This window comes from Alexandromys fortis, unplaced genomic scaffold (assembly GCF_014885135.2).
Source record: "Alexandromys fortis isolate MF-2015 unplaced genomic scaffold, M_Fortis_MF-2015_v1.1 scaffold_360, whole genome shotgun sequence".
In the NCBI taxonomy this organism is placed as follows: Eukaryota; Metazoa; Chordata; class Mammalia; order Rodentia; family Cricetidae; genus Alexandromys; species Alexandromys fortis.
Genome location: NW_026068238.1, coordinates 157,291 through 176,717, shown reverse-complemented (window position 1 = coordinate 176,717; position 19,427 = coordinate 157,291). Strand labels below are relative to the sequence as shown.

Here is a 19,427-nt window from a genome sequence, read left to right as displayed (position 1 = left end):
ATATAATAAAACAGTGACGGAGAACCAAGGAAAGGCCAGAGCAACAAGGACGGGTTAATTTACCTTCATTTAACAAATCCTTATACTTCAGGACTGCTACAGAATAATTTTACAGCCCCCAAACACTAGATTAAGAGGCGTTGGTATCTGGGACTGTGAGAACAAATGAGATCATCAAAGATAGAAAAAAATGAACAAAATACAAATTTGAATCTCACGGAACCTTAGGAGCTGCAAGATTTTTGAGAGTGTCCTATATTAGAAACAGAGAATTGGAAGAAGATTAGTTTAATGGATTTTGTAGGTTCCCAGGAAGACGGATGATTTGAGAAGAATTATAGATAATCAAGCATTTCCCAGAGCACTTAGAATGTCTATTGTTTAGTTAAGGAACAAGAGCTCAGATGATTTGCATGAATATCTGGACATAAAGCTCAGCCAGTCAACTTAACTCTATAAATCTAAGACACCCAATGTACTATCCTGTACCTTGAATATTGTACACAAGACTTTCTACTCAGAGGTATTTTAGCAGTGTGATGTGGTCTCTAACACAATGCAGATAATCAGCAATTGCAGTTATTTTCACAAACATTCAAAAAAAAATGACTAGCTTTTCTGATCAGTCAAATCACATATTTGACTGATCAGATGCTGTTGTTTTCATTGACCGTAAGGGTTACTTTTATTTAAAATTTTATCAAGTAAATGAGATCTTATGAGTGTCAGAATATTGATAAGTAGCCTGGTAAGTATCCTTGCTACTTGACCATCAGATCTCCAATACACACACACACACACACTCACATGCATACATGCACACCGATACACATAAACACATGTGCACACAAGTATAAACTCACAAATCGCACAATACACCTATTCACACAAATATCCCTACACACACAGACATAGGCCAAAGTTGCTTCCTCTTATTCCATAATTATTTATCCAGATATAAGGTGCTAAACGAAGCCTTAATTTTTAATTTTTAATTTTTAGTTTTCAATGGAATAATTGGCTCCTTGTCCTTACCAGAACTGGAAGCTCCCTTCTCTGAAAGAGCCTCTGCTTTGTCCTTGGCCTTATCTAGATCAGCCTCTCCTGTTTGTTCTGGAGTACAGGCCACTAGGAACACAGGGAGGTCCTAGGGGAACTGGCCAGTGCACTTATGAAGAACATAGTGGGTTGCAGGTTATCTCCTTGGTTTCCAGGTCTCAGGAGAAACTAAGGACAGGTTAACAACTGGATGGTTACATATATGAAAGGTAAGCAGTGGGAATTAAAATGGCATTCACATAGCTCCATTGTCACCTAATATTTATCCTTTCTTGTTCTCCTTTCTTTATGTCATAGTGCACCTACATGTGCATTTGCTTAATGTATACAACCTATCTCTTTCTCTCTCAGTCCACACGCACACATACACACACTATAGAGCAAGATCCATATATGAGGGAAAATATGGGGTTTTCTTCTTTCTGAGACTGTGTGACCTCACTTAATATAGATCCTAAGTTCATAGTTTTCCTATAAATTATGCGGCTTCATCTTTCTTCAGAGTTGAGTAATATTCCATTTTACATATGTGCCACATATTCTTTTTATTTATTTTTTTAATGTGAAAGCGTTGGCTGAACCATACCCTCATCCACGTTTTGGTGATTTTTCTTGTAAATTCCAAAGTAACTGCTGCATAGTCATGATACATACTGATTTCCTGATATCTTGAAATACTATAAAATGACAACTATTTTAAATAAATTTGGTTTATAACCTGTTTTGAGGCATGTTGGTATTACCGATGAGATGCATCGTTTATCATTTTTTTTCACTTTAGAAATGGTTTTACTTATGTACAAATTAATAGGCAACATTCTTTCCAGTCTGTTTTCCAAAAACAAAGAGGTTTTTGTTTGGCTGGGTTTTTTTTTTTTTTTTAAGAAAATCAAAAATGCTTGGTGTGATGGCACACACCTTTATTCCCAGCATACAGGAGGCAGAGGCAGGTAGATCTCTGTGAGTTCCAGGACAGCTAAAGCTGCACAAAAGAGAGACCCTGTCTCAAAAAATAAAAAAAGGAAAAAAAAAAGAAAAAAAGAAAACCACAAAATAAATTTTAAAAGGCACCAAGATTCTTCTGCTTCTAGACCATTGCTGGGCTGGAGAGAACTGGGGGTGGAGGGAGCAGAAGTCCCAACTTGGAGTTGAGCGGTCTCCAAAGCAGTAACAAGGTACCATTCAGAAAGTTTATTAAGCCCCGCCCCACCCCACCCCCACAAGCTGCCAACTACATGGCTGAAGCAGGGCAGACAGCCCAGCATAACTCAGCAGCAGGGTGGCACTGTATGAGGCCATTATGCAACTCTAAGGAGAGACTAAACAGACTAAAGCAAAACAAGAGACTGGGGTTGTCATGAGAACGATTAGTTCCTTGCTGTGAGATCTGCGTCAATAACCCTAATAAACAGACTATCCTAATGCAAGGAAAATATTACTTTATTACAAATTTCACACTAACATGATAGTCAGTGCAGAAATGCTGCCTGGTGTCATTAAGCAACAATTCAACCATGTTATGCCCAGGGTTCACACCTTCATCTACACACAAACTTTCATGTTTCTGTAAACATAACACAGTGAAGCAGAACATTCAGTTGAGACCTAACACCCGCAATGGATGCTTTTACAGGCTGCACTGTAGAGAGATCAGCGAGTCACCTTTGCCTGGGGGACATTATGTAACCAATCAATAACTTAGGGACCAACAGTCTCCACTGGTTTCCAGTGTGCACAGGGCTGGCTGCAGGCGGCATCATTAGGAAGTGCCCTCCATGTCCACATCCTCCTATAACTGCTGTACCATTTTTTCCTCCAGCTGCTCTCCTCTGCCTGCAAGAGGATCCCGGATAAGATGGATGTTCTGTTTGACTTCTTTGATATCCTGAACCTTCTGTAGCTCTTTGTTTTTCTTCAACCTGTTCATTATAAACTGAGCCTGCCGTTTCTGTTTGATCTCTTCAACCCTCTTCATTGCATCAATAGTTTTATTCCACAGCTCTCGCTGGTACTTCACAGGTTCATTTCTACGTTTTTTTCAAATTCAAATGAGTTGTCCACCGTGAGCTCCTTGCCGGCTGCCTTCCAGAAGGCTTTAGTCCACCTGACCTTGCGTGGATTCCGCTTCTTCTTGAAGTTTCTATGACACTTGGATTTGCAAAATCGGAACACCTTGCAGTCATTGCGGACGAACATCATGCCGTGGCCTGGGTAGATCGGCCCGGAACAGAAATAACATTTCTAGATCCTCATGTTGACTCCACGTGGGCCCCACCTCCCAGGCGCCGAACTTAAAAGGAAGTCTCGTTTATCATCTTTAATCTCTTGTCTTTGGTTGTTTTGCCCTTTCATTCTCTCTCCCTCTCCTCCCTCCTTCCCTTCCTCCCTCCCTCCCTCTGGACAGGGTCTCACTCCACACCCAGGTTGGCCTTGTGCTCATGACCTCCCTGCTTTGGTTGCTGAGTGTAGGGATTATACGTGTGTGCCAGCTTCAGCTGCCTCTTTTATGCTCCTTCATGTTTCATATTTTTTATTTTTTTATTGATTTTATTGAGCTACATATTTTTCTCTTCTCCCCACCCTTCCTTTCTCCTCCTCTTCAACCCTCTCCCATGGTCCCCATACTCCCAATTTACTCAGATCTTGTCTTTTTATACTTCCCATGTAGATTAGGTCCATATAGGTTTCTCTTAGGGTCCTCATTGTTGTCTAGGTTCTCTGGGATTGTGATTTGTAGGATAAAGAAAAAGGACTACATTATTGGTAAGAGTTAAAAAATATGTAAAGAATATGGCATTTAAAAAATACCTGGAATTTTCATTAACTGATCCAAAATTCCTGTTATAAACTAAAAGGTTTTGTGGGTTTTTAATATTTTGTATTTCAAGTTACATATAGTCAAGTGCACCTAATGAGCTAGAAATAGTTTTCAAATAATCAAAAGTATTCATATTTTAGTAGCAAAAGATCATGTGTGTGTGTGTGTGTGTGTGTGAGATATACATATACATGGTTCCATATTTGAACAAGATAAAAAGCTAACTAAAGATGATTGGGTCTCTCAAATAATTTTGTTTCCCATTCTATTTTTATTTATGATTATTCCCTGCTATATGAAGTCAAAATATAACTAAGATAATTCAATACTTTGAAAAATTGTATATAAATTAGAAGAAAATAATTGTCAACAAATTTTAATGTTTTGCTATTTAAGCTAAACTTGCAAATATTTTTTGTTCTAAAGATCAATTTTGACAAAGTTATTTTCTAATGATTAAATATTCCTGGTTTTATACCCCAAAGCAGTTTGCAGGAATTATTACTGTTGGATATCTGAACATGACTGACACTCCTGGCTTACCTGGAGCAAAACCTTTTGTGCCTCTTCCTAGGCTACAATTCTCAATTGTTACTTAGTGGCTCCAAATATTCTCTAGTTACATCACAATACTTAGTTTCAACTTTTAATTGTGTTTTGTCTTAAAGAATTAGACAGGCCATATTTACTACTGTATCTCCAATGATTGGCTAAAATCATAATCAGATTGAGAAAGAAACACATATGCAGAAAAGATCTAATTCTTCACAAATTGTGGTGGGGATTAAACTGACAGTCTTTTGGGTGATGGATCTACCACCGACTATATTCTCAGACCTTAGTTTTCTAAGGCTTCACTACAGTGTATGCTCAGGATGACCTTGATTTCACCGTGTAGCTCAGGTCAGCCTCTCACTGTTATATCCTAATTTCTGAGTCTCTAATTCTACATCCTTATAGTAGGGATAGCAGGCCTGAACCACCACACTCATATTAGAAAATCCATACTGGTACAACTGAGAGACAAATTGATTAATCTTAAACTCAATGAATTTGCTCCTAAAAATAATTTACGTTCTATTATACTATAGAGAAATAATATTGCCATAAAATAATCAAAAAAGAATGTTTATGCCTCTCTTAATATTTTATCTGAGTTCAGAAATTCAAATCCTTATCAAGTAGACTATTTTTTCACTAAAAGAGTAAATAGACTTAAAAAATATTTTCCTCTTAGTCTTTTCATAGATTCCATACATTTCCTATCAAGCTTACAATATTAATTCTTTTAGAATTTCCCAAGGAATTCTAAAATTGAATTTATGAAAGTATATCAGTGAATAAACAATAATAACAAATAGATGCTGGGTTTATATGATGACATTTATTTATTTATTATTATTATTAATTTATTTATTTTTAAATGATATTTTCTAATTTTACATGCCTATCCCAGTTCCACTCCCTCCTTTCCTCCTACTCCTCCCACCTTCCCCACCCTGCTCCACCCCCATCCACTCCTCAGAGAGAATAAGGCTTTCTGTGGGGAGTCAACAAAGTCTAGCACATCACTTTGAGGCAAGACCAATGCCCTCCCCTCTACATTTAGGCCAAGCAAGGTATCCCTCCAAAGACAATGGGCTCCAAAGCCAGTTCAAGCACTAAGAATAAATCCTGGTCTCACTGCCCCACAGTCTGCTCCAACCACACATCTGTCATCCACATTCAGAGGGCCTGGTTTGGTCCTATGCAAGTTTGCCCACTGTCAGTCCAGCTAAAATTTCTGTTTCCTTAATAAATCAATGAAAAAAACAAGCAGAAAACTTCAGACATTATTAAATACTATAAAGTTTAACATACTGAGAAATATCACAACATGATACAAAATAGACTGACTAGTCAAATAACACTGGAAAGACAATGACAATCTAAGGCTAGTAAGTGTAGGTTTGATATTTCCTCACAAGGACACAAAATATCTTGAGATAACTATATTTTATTTAGAATATGAACATAAACTGAGCTGGGTAGTGGTGGCACATGTCTTTAATCCCAGCACTTGGGAGGCAGAGGCAGGTGGATCTCTGTGAGTTCAAGGCCAACCTGGTCTATAAGAGCAGTTCCAGGATTCAGTGTGAGCATCTGAAAGAGGAGGAGTTTATCATTACTCCTGTTCTACAGTAAGAAGTTACAGCTTTAAAAATTGATCTAAAAAACTTTTCAAATACCTATATTTCTAAAGTATTTAGTCTTTGAATCTAAGCCCAGAATTCATAAATACAAAGTATGCAACTTAACACACTATATTGGACTTTCAATAATTATGTCTCCTTCTAAAATTAAGATTTCAATTTCTAAGAGTCTAAGAATATAATGGGTGATAATATCAGATTCATGTTTGTGAGAAGTTATTTAGAAAATTACTGAAGTATTGAAAGAAGCAACTAGTAACATAAATTATGGTTATATATTTGCCACAAAGTATTAAATAGTGATGTTCACTAAATTAAATGTTAGGGATTACCTAAAGATAAAGTCTTGATATCAAAGTTCTCACAGCCTTGTGGAAAGAGCATTAAATTAATAATTACATTTACTGATGGAATGTGGAAACTGTAAGTACACATAAATGAGTAACAAATGACTTATTCTGATGGAACAAGAACCTGCTGAAATAGCTAACGCGCTTGAATGTGTTGTTTAAAGGGAACTAATACAAATAATTTTAGCCATGAGTAATGGGACTATTGCTTGGCAGTGGTTATCTGAAAAGATAGATATGGTGAGCTAAGCAAATCAGAGTCCCTCTCCACCAGTGTTTCTGCAGCGCTGTGAAGGACTCCAGAAAACTCAGACACCAGAGTTTAGGACTGGTGCTCTTTACTTTCCAAGGAATCAGGTGGCTCAGGTCAGACTATCTGTTGTTTTCCTGTATTCAGATGTGGATTATTCTAGGTGGAAATAAAGGTTCCTAATTCCATAAGTGGAAGAAGATTTTAGAAAATTCCAATGTCCTCCCAACAGCACACCAAAGGCTATTTTGTTACAAAACAAATATCCTTAATTACAGTGATCTCAAGATGCCAGAATTAATCAAGACTGCAGTCACTGTGTAACACTGCCATGTCTAGAGCAGTGGGGGACAGAAATAGTCAGGCAGAAGGCAGAAAACACTTTCAAACAAAGGCTAGTGTCTTGAAGCAGAGTCTGCACTGAAGAAGAGCTAGAGAGTAAAAACCATCCTGACATGTCTAGGCCATGCAGCAGCCATGAAAGGCAGTATGTAACTTGATGTATTTTACTAAAGGGAAATATGTAAGCAATTTAAATAGGAAAGGCATTGTCTTTGCTAAGAAAATTAAACGGGTTAACAAATGAAGAGTGCCCGTGCAAGGAAACAGGACTCTGATTTGAACTGAAAACAGCATTCAAGCCTTTTTTAGACTTTTTAATTATGCGTGTCTATGTCTGTGTCTTTGTACATATGAGTGACTTTTCCTCTAACCAGCAGGAGTGGGGAAAAAAACTTCCTCACTCCCTGGAGAATGCGAACCTCAGTGAGGAAAAATAAAGGCTTACTTAGTAAAACCCAAAAATATAAACATTGACATTTGTTCTGCTCTAACTATTCCTGCTTTGCAGTGAGATAGCAATTCTACCGAAAGGATTTTGAGTGGTCTTTAGGGTCTTTAGTCACATTGTGTGTGTGTGTGTGTGTGTGTGTGTGTGTGTGTGTGTGTGTGTGTGTATGTGCGCGCGCACGCGCGCAAGCATACATGCATATGTGCCATGGTATTGACCCAGGTAAGAGAGCAATTTCCGGGAGTCAGTTCTCTCCTCTCCAGGTGATCAAATCCAGGTCTTCAGATTTAACAGCAGGTGTGTCTACTCATGGTGCCACCTCACAGGTTAGGAAAATATCATTCTGCACATGAGAGTCCATATAAGTGTTTCAAACATCATCATTTTACACATTTGCTCACAAATTGACTTTGAAATGTGCTTTTTAAAACTCTCATAAATTCAAGGTTATATGGACTTTCTCCTTAACTCAGTTGGGATTTGCTTACTAATCATAATACCTGGAGATAACACTAACCAATCATCTTCCCTTTTAACCTTAGTTCATGTACTAGAAAACTGTCTCCTTCTTTCCCACCTTTCTCTGAGGCTCCTTACACTGTAGTCCCTTGAACTCTTGATTCGGAGTAGCCGGTATATGGCCCGTCGAATAACCTTGGTCTTCAAGCTGTAAATGATTGGATTTAGCACAGGAGGCAAGAGTAGATACATATTGGCCAAAACACTACAGATCACTCTGGGGGTAGAACTGAAGAGACGGTGTGCCAAAGACAGTGTGATCATTGGCACATAGAAAATGGTCACAGCACAGATGTGGCAGACACATGTGCTGAGAGCTTTCTGTTGCTTTTTGGGGGCCACAATGCTCAGAACAGTACGAAGGATCAAGATGTAGGAGAAAAGAATGAACAATAAATCAGTACCATTCAGGTAGAGCTGAAGAAACATTCCCCAAAAACTGCTGATCCAGGGGTTGGTGTATGTGAATTTGATCACATCTGGATGGAAACAAAATGGGTGGGAAAGCTCTTGGCCTCCCTGGAAGGACACACTGTTCACAACTATAATTGAGGGAAACATGAAAAACACTTGTCTTATACAGATGATCAGTCCAATCACCAAGCTCATCGTGTCTGTGAGGAAAGTAGCATACTTCAGAGGGCTACAGATGGCTAGGTAACGGTCAAAGGCCATAGCCACCAACACTGACGACTCCAGGAATGAGAAGCTATGCACAAAGAACATTTGAATGAGGCAAGTTTTAATGCTGATCTTCCGGGCATGAAACCAAAGAACGCCAAGGACAGTGGGAAGCGTTGTAATGGTCAGACCCAGGTCAACAACAGAGAGCATGGAGAGAAAATAGTACATGGGCTTGTGGAGACTCCGTTCAATGATGATAGCAAACAAGATAATACTGTTTCCCAAGAGTGCAATGGTGTAGAGACCACAAACAGGAATGGAGATCCAGACATGAGCAAGTTCCAGTCCAGGAAAGGCAGTAAGAAGAAAACTGGAAGAGGAGGAGGTAGTGTTATTGAAGATGAGCATGGTGAGTTGAAATATACTCTGAAAAGAAAAAGCAATACTGTTGTGTGTCATCAGATCTTTTCTGCAATCCCCCAAGCACTTATAGATTTTCTCAAATTACACAACTATATTCTGCGTTTAGAACTCCCAAATCTCCATAATATGAATTAAAACCTCTTACCCAATTTCTACAGCACCTTGAACCATTCTTGTTAGAGTCTGGCCTCATTTTCTTGCCTCTGCTCCCTCTAGATATAACTGTATCTCGAATTTTAGACTCCAAATATCTTCAAAAGCTCGTGTGTTGAATTCTTGGTCCCAAGGACACACTGTTTATAGTTGAGGTTTTGAAAATTGATTGAATCATAAAATCTCTGAAATCATGAGTGTATTAATCCATTTAGATTAATAAGATATACAGAAGCTTAGGAAGATTTAGGTAATAAGATCTTCTTGAAGGAAGTTAGTCACGGAGAATACGCCATGGAGCTTGATCCCTGCCTCTTCCTCCCTTTCTCTGTCCCATAGTTGCCATCAAATGAGCCATTTTTCTTCATCTTGGGCTTTTAACATGGTGTACTGCCTTGCCACAGATATAAGCAACCAAGTCAAGTATCATAGATGGTGTCATAAGACTAAATAAGTCTTTCCCCTATATAAATTATTTATCCTAGGTTCATTCTCATCTTATTTTCAAGATGAGATAAAATCTTATAGGTATCTATCACATAAATGTAGACTATAAAATAGCAATAGCCATAATTGTAACCTGATAGGACTTTGTGTTGAGTCGATAAGCTAGCACTCAAATACAAGTGAAGCACCTCAGTGTCACACTGCTATGATGCACACAGTGTGATGCCCCTGATAGTGTATGTTTTGAGATGTTGCCGTGCAGTTGAATCATTGGTTGCCCTTTCCTCTACTTTCCTAGTCTATTGTTAGTATCATCAATTCTTTGTTTCATTTCCTACAACAGAAAGAATTCCAGTAAGTCTTCCTTTGCCCAGCTCTTGTATTTGTAAACTGTCCTCTCTGCTCTCTCCTTCTGTTTCTCTGTGTGACTTTCCAGCCCCACTAAACCACCCAGCTTCTGTTCTCTCCTCCTTAGTACACCTTTGCACTGTTGTTTCTATGTCTTTCCTTTGAGATCCAGCGTGTGACTTTAAACTCACTTACTGTAAATATACTGTTTTAAAGAGCCCTGTCAAGACTTGGACATTATTCTAGAAGCATTCTCATTTTCTCTACATGGACAACTAACCAGAAAAAAAGATTAGTGCTTTCTAATAGCATGCACAAGTCTCTATCTGACCAACCATACTAGAGATAACATTGGCCCATACAAGGGACAGGAGACAATGACTTGGTTATGATCCACACTATTCTATTCTTTAGTAATCCAAAGGCTTAAATCACTGCCTCCAGCACCAACAGTGACCAGACCCCAACCTCCATGGTTCTCAGACACTACATAAAATTTCATTTGTCAATACTCTATATTTATTTCGCAATCCACAACATCAGAGCATGCTAAATTGAAAATTCTCCTTTGCTACTAAAAACTGTACCACAATGCTTGGGCATTGGATTAAATTTTAATTATAAGGCAGAAATGAAACTGAAAATTGGTATACGCAAGTGCCATTCTTTCAATCTGGAGTGTGAGTTTCTTGATACTTATGGCAGGTGTGTCTTACATCTTTTGGTTCTAGCTAGTGATACACAATATGGAACAACAGAAAGCTTTGATTAACAATACCAATTGCAGAATAATTATGCTTATAGCTCATTTTCTCTTTCCTTATTGTCTCCCTGTACTCTGTCTCTTTGTCTCGATTTCTATGAGTATTTAACAATATCCCTCTGTTTCTTCAACCACATTTTCCATCTTCCAAGATTTCCTTGAGTTTTCTTTGATCTCCCTCCTCCTATCTCTAACTCTTTCATTTTTTCCCTTCAATCCTTCCCCATATGCACACTCCACTTACCTGGTCACATCTCTTGAGTCTCTTCACATAGCAGAGATAAACCAGTTGCCAAGGAGGAGACTATATAGGGAGTCTCATAGAGTCACCAGACAGCAGTAATTGTGATTACTGAAGTACACTAGATGAAAACAAGAGTGATGAGATCAATATGAAATGTTCCCCCCAAAGCACTCGGGCATAACTTAACACACAGCTTTCAGGCTCAAGCAAACCCCATCTGTCAAAGCTGAGAGCAAAGGCCTAGCCCTGGAGGCTGACTGTAATAAGTGTCTACAGAAACAGCCTGCCTGTGTCAGATAACTGAATCTATTTCTCTTCACCCAGCTCTGGGCTACAGATTATCAGCCAAAGAAGCACCCTAAATGTCAGAGATTAATTAGGACATGGTTGAAAAAGCAATTCCTCTCTTCTATGATGCTAATACACCTTTTATCTAACAAGTTCTAATGCCTCACCAACAATTCCCCAGTCCTTCCTCTAATACTGGAACGCTTCCTGAGAATCCATAATACTCCACTCATGCCCGCTTTCTACTAAGCTTATAAGTATAAGCAACTTAATATTTGATGAGTACAGAAACTATACTATACTTTTATATACATCGTTATATGCATTTGTCATCAACCTAGTGGGTTAAGAGGTATTCTTCATTTTGTCACATCTGAGGGAATTAAAGACCACAGAGGGTTTGAGTAACTTTTATGTAAAAGCTAGCACATTACAGAGCAGGAATTTAAGTGCATAGCTTATTGCAAGGTTCTGGCGCTTACTCAATCAGCTTTGACACCCTCTTCCGTAAACTGTTTTATCCACATCAAGTAAGGTTTCAATGCTTCATTCTCAGTTGACTCATTCTTTAGATCTCCTGATTCCAGTTGCAAGAACACATTCAATTTAAGTCTTATTTTGACTAAGATTCAACTTTCTGTAGCTGGCAATAAATTAATAATCTTTACAATAACTAATTTTCCCTGGATTTTGCTCCTTTTAAACATTTTCATAGTTTCTTGCATGATGAATGCACAATAAAAAGTTGTATCACAGTAAGTACCTAGAGATGAGTAATTTCACATATTACACATTAGGAAAAGTCCCAATTTGTGGGCAAAAACATGATTCCCCACAAATGCTGAGATTTCAAAGACTTAAAATGTTGATTCCAGAAAAGAAAGGAAATATATAAAAATATATGTTTCATCTGTCTTAATAAAGTAGCAGCTTTTTATATGCAAGCTGCAATTAGATTGATGAAGAAATCAGGGAAACAGCACTTTTCACAATAGCCTCAAATAATATGAACTGTCTTGTTTATATTATACTCTAACCAAACAAATGAAAGACTTGTATGAAAAAATTCCAGCCTTTGAAGAAAGAAAATTAAAAAGAATATCAGAAGATGGCAAGATCTCCCATGCTCATGGATCAGTAGGACTACCCTAACAAAAGTATCATATCAGCACTTAGGAGGCAGAGGCAGGAGGATCTCTGTGAGTTCAAGGCCAGCCTGGTTTACAGAGTGAGTTCCAGGACAGGCTCCAAAGCTACACAGAGAAACCCTGCCTCAAAAAAACAACAAAAACAAAACCCCACAAAAATATCCTTTCTACCTAAAACCATCTACAAATTCAATACAATTACATCAAAATTCTAACAGAATTTATTCAGAGATCTTGAAAGGATAATTCTCAGCTTCATACAGAAATTCAGAAAACACAGGACAGCAAAAACAATCCTGAATAACAAAAGACCTGAGGAAGATATCGTCATCCCCAAACTGAGACTGCACTGAGAAACTATAGTAATAGAAAGGGTATGGCAGCGGCATAAGAACAAACACATCAAAGTGTAGAAATGCAGCTTCTAGCTCAATGCATGCGCTGTCCTTTGCTCGTGCAATTTTTTTTAAACATTTTGTCTCTTGTTTATACCTCCTTCCACACCACAAGCTTTATAGTATCCATGAAAACAGATAAATGAAGACACGAGAAAACAAAGAGCCACATTCACCACTGAATGCAGTGTGGTTATAATGGACTGATGCCAGCTCAAATGTGGACTGCATGGAAAAGGCAGCGAGGATGGAAACTACTCTGTTAATATTCCACACCACAGTGGAATGGTTTTAATTTAAAACAATATTTTATCTGCTTTGTGAAAATCTGGAAGAGAGACAACTTACAGCCTCCATACCAATTGTAAAAGGTTGTTGCTTCCAGCCCTTACCTAGGGCGTGTGTTGAAGTAACCCATTAAATCCCATTAGTGTGCCAATGAAGACATATTAATCAGATTCTGAAAACTGTTATAAAGAAACGGTAACTAAATTGGAGTTGTTAATCTATTATTTTGACTTTCTTCAGAATCGTGTATGGAGCCTCCTGGGAACGTCTAATTGCCGTACCTAGTTTACCGTACCAAGGGCACCTGGCGGCAGTGTTCCCTGTGTTCTTAATTCCTATAGACAAGCAGGAGCCATGTGCACATATACTTGACTAGACAGTGATCGAGCAGAGGTCAGAGCCAGGTAAGATGCGAGGACCAGATAGACCAAGCACATTGGGTAAGACTGTTGAAAAGTGAGACAGAAGGAAGAGAAAGAGTAGGGGAGGCAGGCCGCCTCCATAGTAAAGGAATGCAAATCAAAGAGCAGAGATGTTTAGATGATGTGTTTGGAGGAAGAAACACAAATTAATGATCGTGGGAGCTAAATGAGAAATTTGCAACTCATTTGCAAGCAATCTTTTTTCCCCAGGAGAAAACATCAAAAACTAGATATGGACTAGATATGGGGTAGAGTTCCTGTGTGGGCCACACGGAGACACTGTATACTTTATTTCCTCACACTGTCTTTAAATTTGGCTGATATAAATACTCCCTTTTTATTTTAAAATGATATTTTTATTTATTCTTTGAAGATTTCGTATACACTCTATCTTCGTCATTTACATCCCAAACCCCTAAAACCTTCTTTGCCTTCATATCTTCCTTTTTTCTTTTTTTATTATTTTTATTGAGCTCTGCATTTTTCTCTTCTCCCCTCCCTACTTCTCCCTTACAATTATTTCATGTACTCACCCATAAGTGGTTTTTAAACATAAAACAAAGAAAACCAGCCCACAAACCACAATCCCAGAGAACCTACACAACAACGAGGACCCTAAGAGAGACATACACAGATCTAATCTACATGGGAAGCAGAAAAAAAATAAATAAATAAAAACCAAGATCTCCTGAGTAAATTGGGAGCATGGGGACCTTGGAAGAGGGTTTATATAAATACTTCTATGAGTATTTTTAAAGGGAATTTTTAAATTTTTTTTAATTTGACCCCAGTTCTACCTTTTTATAGAGACCCCATGTTCTGCACTCTCTTCCCACTCATATAATGACTGTGAATACTTTGCAGCATATAAAATCAGTCCTGCTATTATAAACCATCACAGAAGCAACTAAAATGGGCAAAAGAGAGATGTTTTTAAATCGCGGGGTTAACAGGTGGTGAGCTCATAGGCGGAATGAGCATCCAGTTTCCTGCAGCTCTGGCTGCATCACACTAGGCTCTGTTTTCTTCAGTCGTGTTTTCTCCTTGGCTAAAACTTCCAGGCGCAGAGATCTACATCCAGTGCTGTTTCTTCCTGTCTCTAATGCCTTCAATATCAAGCAAATCAAAAACAATTATCGAGAGAAAAAGAGACCCAATGTAGATTAAGCAGTTGCATCGGCACCTTTTCTAAATGGTTGGATTTAATTTGACATATTGGGGAGGGATTTAGGTTCCATGTTTGTTTGTTTGTTTGTTTGTTCGTATTTTGTCAATTATATTTTATTTATTTATTTATTAAAGATTTCTGTCTCTTCCCCACCACCGCCTCCCCTTTCCCTCCCCCTCCCCCAATCAAGTCCCCCTCCCTCGTCAGCCCAAAGAGCAATCAGGGTTCCCTGCCCTGTGGGAAGTCCACGGACCACCCACCTCCATCCAGGTCTAGTAAGGTGAGCAGCCAAACTGCCTAGGCTCCCACAAAATCAATAGGTGCAGTAAAAATTTCCACCTCCGGGGCTGGAGAGATGGCTCAGTGGTTAAGAGCACTGACTGTTCTTCCAGAGGTCCTGAGTTCAATTCCCAGCAACCACGTGATGGCTCACAACCATCTGTAATAAGATTTGGTGCCCTCTTCTGGCCTGCAGGCATACATGCAGAATACTAAGAATACTATATACATAATAAATAAATAAATCTTTAAAAAAATGCTTTAAAAAAATTTCCACCTCCTCCCCTCCTCCCATTTTTCTCCCCCTCCCCCATGTGATGCATGTTGATGTGATTCACAAGTACTAACTGTGTATTTTAAATATTTAAGTAATTAGAATACTAGTTATATATATATTTATTATATATATAATCAAAGAACATGAGTGCTCTATATATCTAGTTCATGAATGTATTTCAATGCAAACAAAGTCAAAGCTCTGAAATTCTGAAGCTCATTCCATTATATCATAGTCTGATTATGCTGTCCTTGGGATTTTTTGATTTCTTAACCCTGATTTTATTTTTCTGAAAACTTTTACTGTAGCATTTAGAATTTTATAGATGTTTTATACAGCAGTTTTAAGTTAATCCTAAGAACACCATAAATATGTTCCATTTACTTCTGTAGTATTATTAAAATGTGTATTTGCCTCCAATATAGCAACCCAAATGTAAAGATTTATGAAGTAGTGACATTTTATGTTTTTAAAAATTGTCAGTTACCTGGGGCATAGGTCAGTAGTAAAACATGTTTTTCAGATGCATAATGCTTGCATTCAGTGGCCAGCTAGAGGAAACAAGGCAGGCAGACCAGCAGGAAAGAAGGAAGGAAAGAAAGAAGGAAGGAAGGAAGGAAGGAAGGAAGGAAGGAAGGAAGGAAGGAAGGAGAAAGAAGAAGATAGAGGAGAAGAAAGTAAAAATAATTCAATTAATACATATTAACTTGGGATATAATAGATTCTTTTCTCAGCTGATAAGCTACTAACAATATTTTTTACTATATTTTAGAAATCCTCATGTCTTGAGATATACATTTTTATACATTTCCAATGGGATACTCTGTTGATTGATATAACTTTATACTGCAAAGAGAAACAGAAAATTAGAGGGTTTTTTTGTTATTATCAATATTATGCAGAATATATCTGCACAATTGTGTCATGTTTCTTCCTTAAAGCTATTACAATAGCCACATCACTCATAAATTTCTTAATATTGATGGCTTTACTCAAAAGACAAAATTTGCAATTAAATGAAATAGTCTTTATTTTGCATTGTATAGGTCTTTATGACTAAATTTGTTATGAGTAGAATGGTTTAAACTTGGGTACTTTCCTTTTTTATTATTATTTTTTATTGAGCTTTACATTTTTCTCTGCTCCCCTCCCTACCTCTCCCCTCTCTCCCCTTCAACCCTCTCCCAAGGTTCCCATGCTCCCAATTTACTCAGGAGATCTTGTCTTTTTCTACTTCCCATGTAGATTAGATCTATGTATGTCTCTCTTAGGGTCCTCATTGTTGTCTAAGTTCTCTCAAATTGTGATTTGTGGGCTGGCTTTCTTTGCTTTATGTTTAAAAACCACTTTTGAGTGAGTAAATGTGATAATTGTCTTTCTGGGTGACCTCACTCAAAATGGTGTTCTCTAGCTCCATTTGCCTGAAAAATGCAAGATGTTGTTATTTTTTTCTGCTGTGTAGTACTCCATTGTGTAAATTACCACATTTTCCTTATCCATTCTTCAGTTGAAGGGCATTTAGGATGTTTCCAGTATCTGGCTATGACAAAAAATATGGTGCTATGAACATAGTTGAACCCATGTCTTTGTAGCACAATTGAACATCCTTTGGATATATACTCTAAGTGGTATTATTGGGTCTTGAGAAAGGTTGTTTCCTAATTTTCTGAGAAATCGAAATGTTGGCACTTTTCAATTTCACCCATGTAAGATTATCACCCAATGCCTATTATCCCTACAGGTACATTTTCATACTTATAGGCACTATTGCCCTCTGCTTCATTCTATGGTTATCAGAAATGATGGAGGAAGGTCATTGGTTAAATAATAAAGAAACTGCTTGGCCTCATAGGTTAAAAACATAGGTGGGAGGAGTAAACAGAACAGAATGATGGGAGGAAGAGGAAGTGAGCTCAGAGGCCATGCTCCCCTCTCCCGGCCAGATGCCATGAAGCAAGCTGCCAGGTCAGACATGCTGAATCTTTCCTGGTAAGACTGATGCTACAGATTATAAGAGATGGGTTGATTGGGATATGAGAATTAGCCTGTAAGAGCTAGAGTTAATGGGCCAAGCAGTGTTTAAAAGAATCCAGTGTCCGTGTAATTATTTCGGGTATACAGCTAGCTGGCGGCCGGGAGCTGGGGTGGCAGGGAAGCAGCCCGTCTCTCCCTTCAACAGCCTTTCCCCTGGGATTTCTCTACATACTCACCATCCTGGGAAACGGTACCATCCTAGTGGTTGTCAAGGGGGAGCAGAGTCTCCACGAGCCTATGTAGTACTTCCTCTGCATCTCGGCTCTGACTGGTGTTAGTCTCTTCATGTCTACTCTGCCCTTTATGCTCAGTATCTTCTGGTTCAATGCCCCTGAGATTCCCTTTGATACATGTGTAACACAGATGTTCTTCATTCATGGATTTGGAGTCCTAGTGTTCATGGCCTTCGGCAGATTTGTGGACATCTGAGAACCTCTGCATTATGTGTCAATCCTCACTCATGGTGTTATTGGAAAGATTGGACTAGTTGTCTTTGCCCGGGCAGTCTGTGTGGTCTTCCTGTGCTTTTTCTGGCTATCATTCTGTCATTTCAATGTCTTATCATTCATACTGTCTGCACCAGGTTATAATGCACCTAGCCTGTGCCAGCACCGTGTCCACAGCCTCTATGGCCTCATCATCATCATCCTCACGTCAGGGCTCGATGCTCCCATCATTCTCTTCCTGAAGACAGTGCTGGGCATTGCCTCAGAGCCCAGAGGCTCAAACTCCTCAACACCCGTCTCTCTTGCATCTGTGCTGAGCTTCTCTTTTATATTCCTCTCATCAGTGCCACCATGATCTACAGATTTGGGAAACACTTACCATCAATTGTGCACATGCTCATAGCCAATATCTACCTTCTCCCTGCTGTGCTAATCCCCATTGTCTACAGTGTGAAGGACAAGCAGATAAGAGGTCAGGTCATGAGAATGTTTCAGGGGAGAAAAAGCAGAGCCTAGTCAAATGGAATCATAAGTAAAATAAAAATTAAGTTGACACTAGAGTAATTCATATTTCCACTTTCAGCAGCTATGATACAATCAAATTTTAAAATCTGATTAGAATATAGTGTAGGAGTGAACAAGGCTATAGGCAAAGATAAAATACATTATTTTTGTCAGGGTTGTATTCAATTTAGAAAGCATGTATTTATATATCTGCCATCATAAATTAAATTTAATTTGGTGATATTATACTTTTGTCTACAAAAGTGGGGATAAGCAACAATCATTATTCTTTACAGATAACCCTGATGAGTGTTTTCTTTGTCCTTTGTGTTGGGTCTTTGAGCATTTATTTTTTCAATGTTAAGCAATATTTGATGCATTAGTTAAGCAATAGTTGCATCAAGAATGATTTAATAATTCTCACAATGCTACTGAATAACTAGGTTATAAAACATTATATTTGAATAGAGAAAAAACTGTTATAATATTGTAACACAACAATTCAATTACCTTTATGTCTAGGTATTTATGTTTTCAAAGGGTTTTGAGATAAAATTAAATCAGACACATTATTCCTAGTACATACCTTTTTTTAAAAAATATATAATTTTCCTTTACATATTTAATACAATCATACAGAATTCTTTCAACCTAGCAAGACTGCTGACAATATTACTGTGTACTGAGGTTTTGATAAAAGTTGACAGAATAAAGTGTAAGTCTAGTGGAAATACTGAACGTAAGTGAAGGATTTGAAATGCAGCTTCACATTTTCAGAAGAATATGTTGCATGTTCTTGTGTTTATGCTAATATCTGTTTTAACAGTACTTCAGTATCAGGTAACTAATTTTTTAGGCCATTTAACCATAAATTAATATTTATTTAACACTAAGAAATACCAGTAATTATGCTGGACCCCAAGGATACAAAGAAACTTACCCGATTTTCTGCTCAATTCTGTAATATTTCTGTATAAACAAGTACACTCAGACGATTTCAATGCAAACAAGATCATATTAGAATTATGCATTTAGTGTGTAGTTAACTAATCCAGCTACATCATTTACCTGTTATCTCACTGAATTCTTCAACAATCGTTGAAAGAGTTGTGACAAGCATTTTCTACAGAAGAAAAATGAGATCCAGAGCAATAACTTGTCAAGGTCTCACCACTTCTAAGTGGATAGCTGGATTCAA

The 19,427-nt window shown here is 38.0% G+C and overlaps 2 protein-coding genes and 2 pseudogenes across 5 annotated transcripts in view; 1 reads left to right on the top strand and 3 right to left on the bottom strand.

Annotated features, from left to right (window-relative positions):
- Positions 1 to 599, bottom strand: part of Or51a7 (olfactory receptor family 51 subfamily A member 7) — a 2,282-nt gene extending 1,683 nt beyond the window's left edge. The window contains 1 exon segment of the mRNA XM_050131077.1: positions 64 to 599. The gene's annotated coding sequence lies outside the window, so the exon portion shown is untranslated.
- A 1,595-nt stretch (positions 600 to 2,194) lies between these two features.
- LOC126493937 (probable ribosome biogenesis protein RLP24) lies at positions 2,195 to 3,312 on the bottom strand (annotated as a pseudogene).
- A 4,295-nt stretch (positions 3,313 to 7,607) lies between these two features.
- Positions 7,608 to 17,570, bottom strand: Or51t1 (olfactory receptor family 51 subfamily T member 1). 4 transcript variants are annotated; one of them, XM_050131071.1, is made up of 4 exons: positions 17,456 to 17,570; positions 15,733 to 15,796; positions 10,981 to 11,098; positions 7,608 to 9,028 (listed from the first exon to the last, which is right to left on the bottom strand). In XM_050131071.1, exon 4 carries the CDS (start codon positions 9,008 to 9,010, stop codon positions 8,003 to 8,005), a length of 1,008 nt encoding a protein of 335 aa, XP_049987028.1. In that variant the 5' UTR covers positions 9,011 to 9,028; positions 10,981 to 11,098; positions 15,733 to 15,796; positions 17,456 to 17,570; the 3' UTR covers positions 7,608 to 8,002. The 4 variants fall into 4 exon arrangements, with proteins under 4 accessions (XP_049987028.1, XP_049987025.1, XP_049987029.1 ...); XM_050131068.1 differs by lacking the exon at positions 17,456 to 17,570 and having other exon boundaries at positions 15,733 to 16,111; XM_050131072.1 differs by lacking the exon at positions 17,456 to 17,570 and having other exon boundaries at positions 7,608 to 8,972; positions 15,733 to 16,111.
- LOC126493938 (olfactory receptor 51H1-like) lies at positions 17,316 to 19,056 on the top strand (annotated as a pseudogene).
- Positions 19,057 to 19,427: the final 371 nt, after the last annotated feature.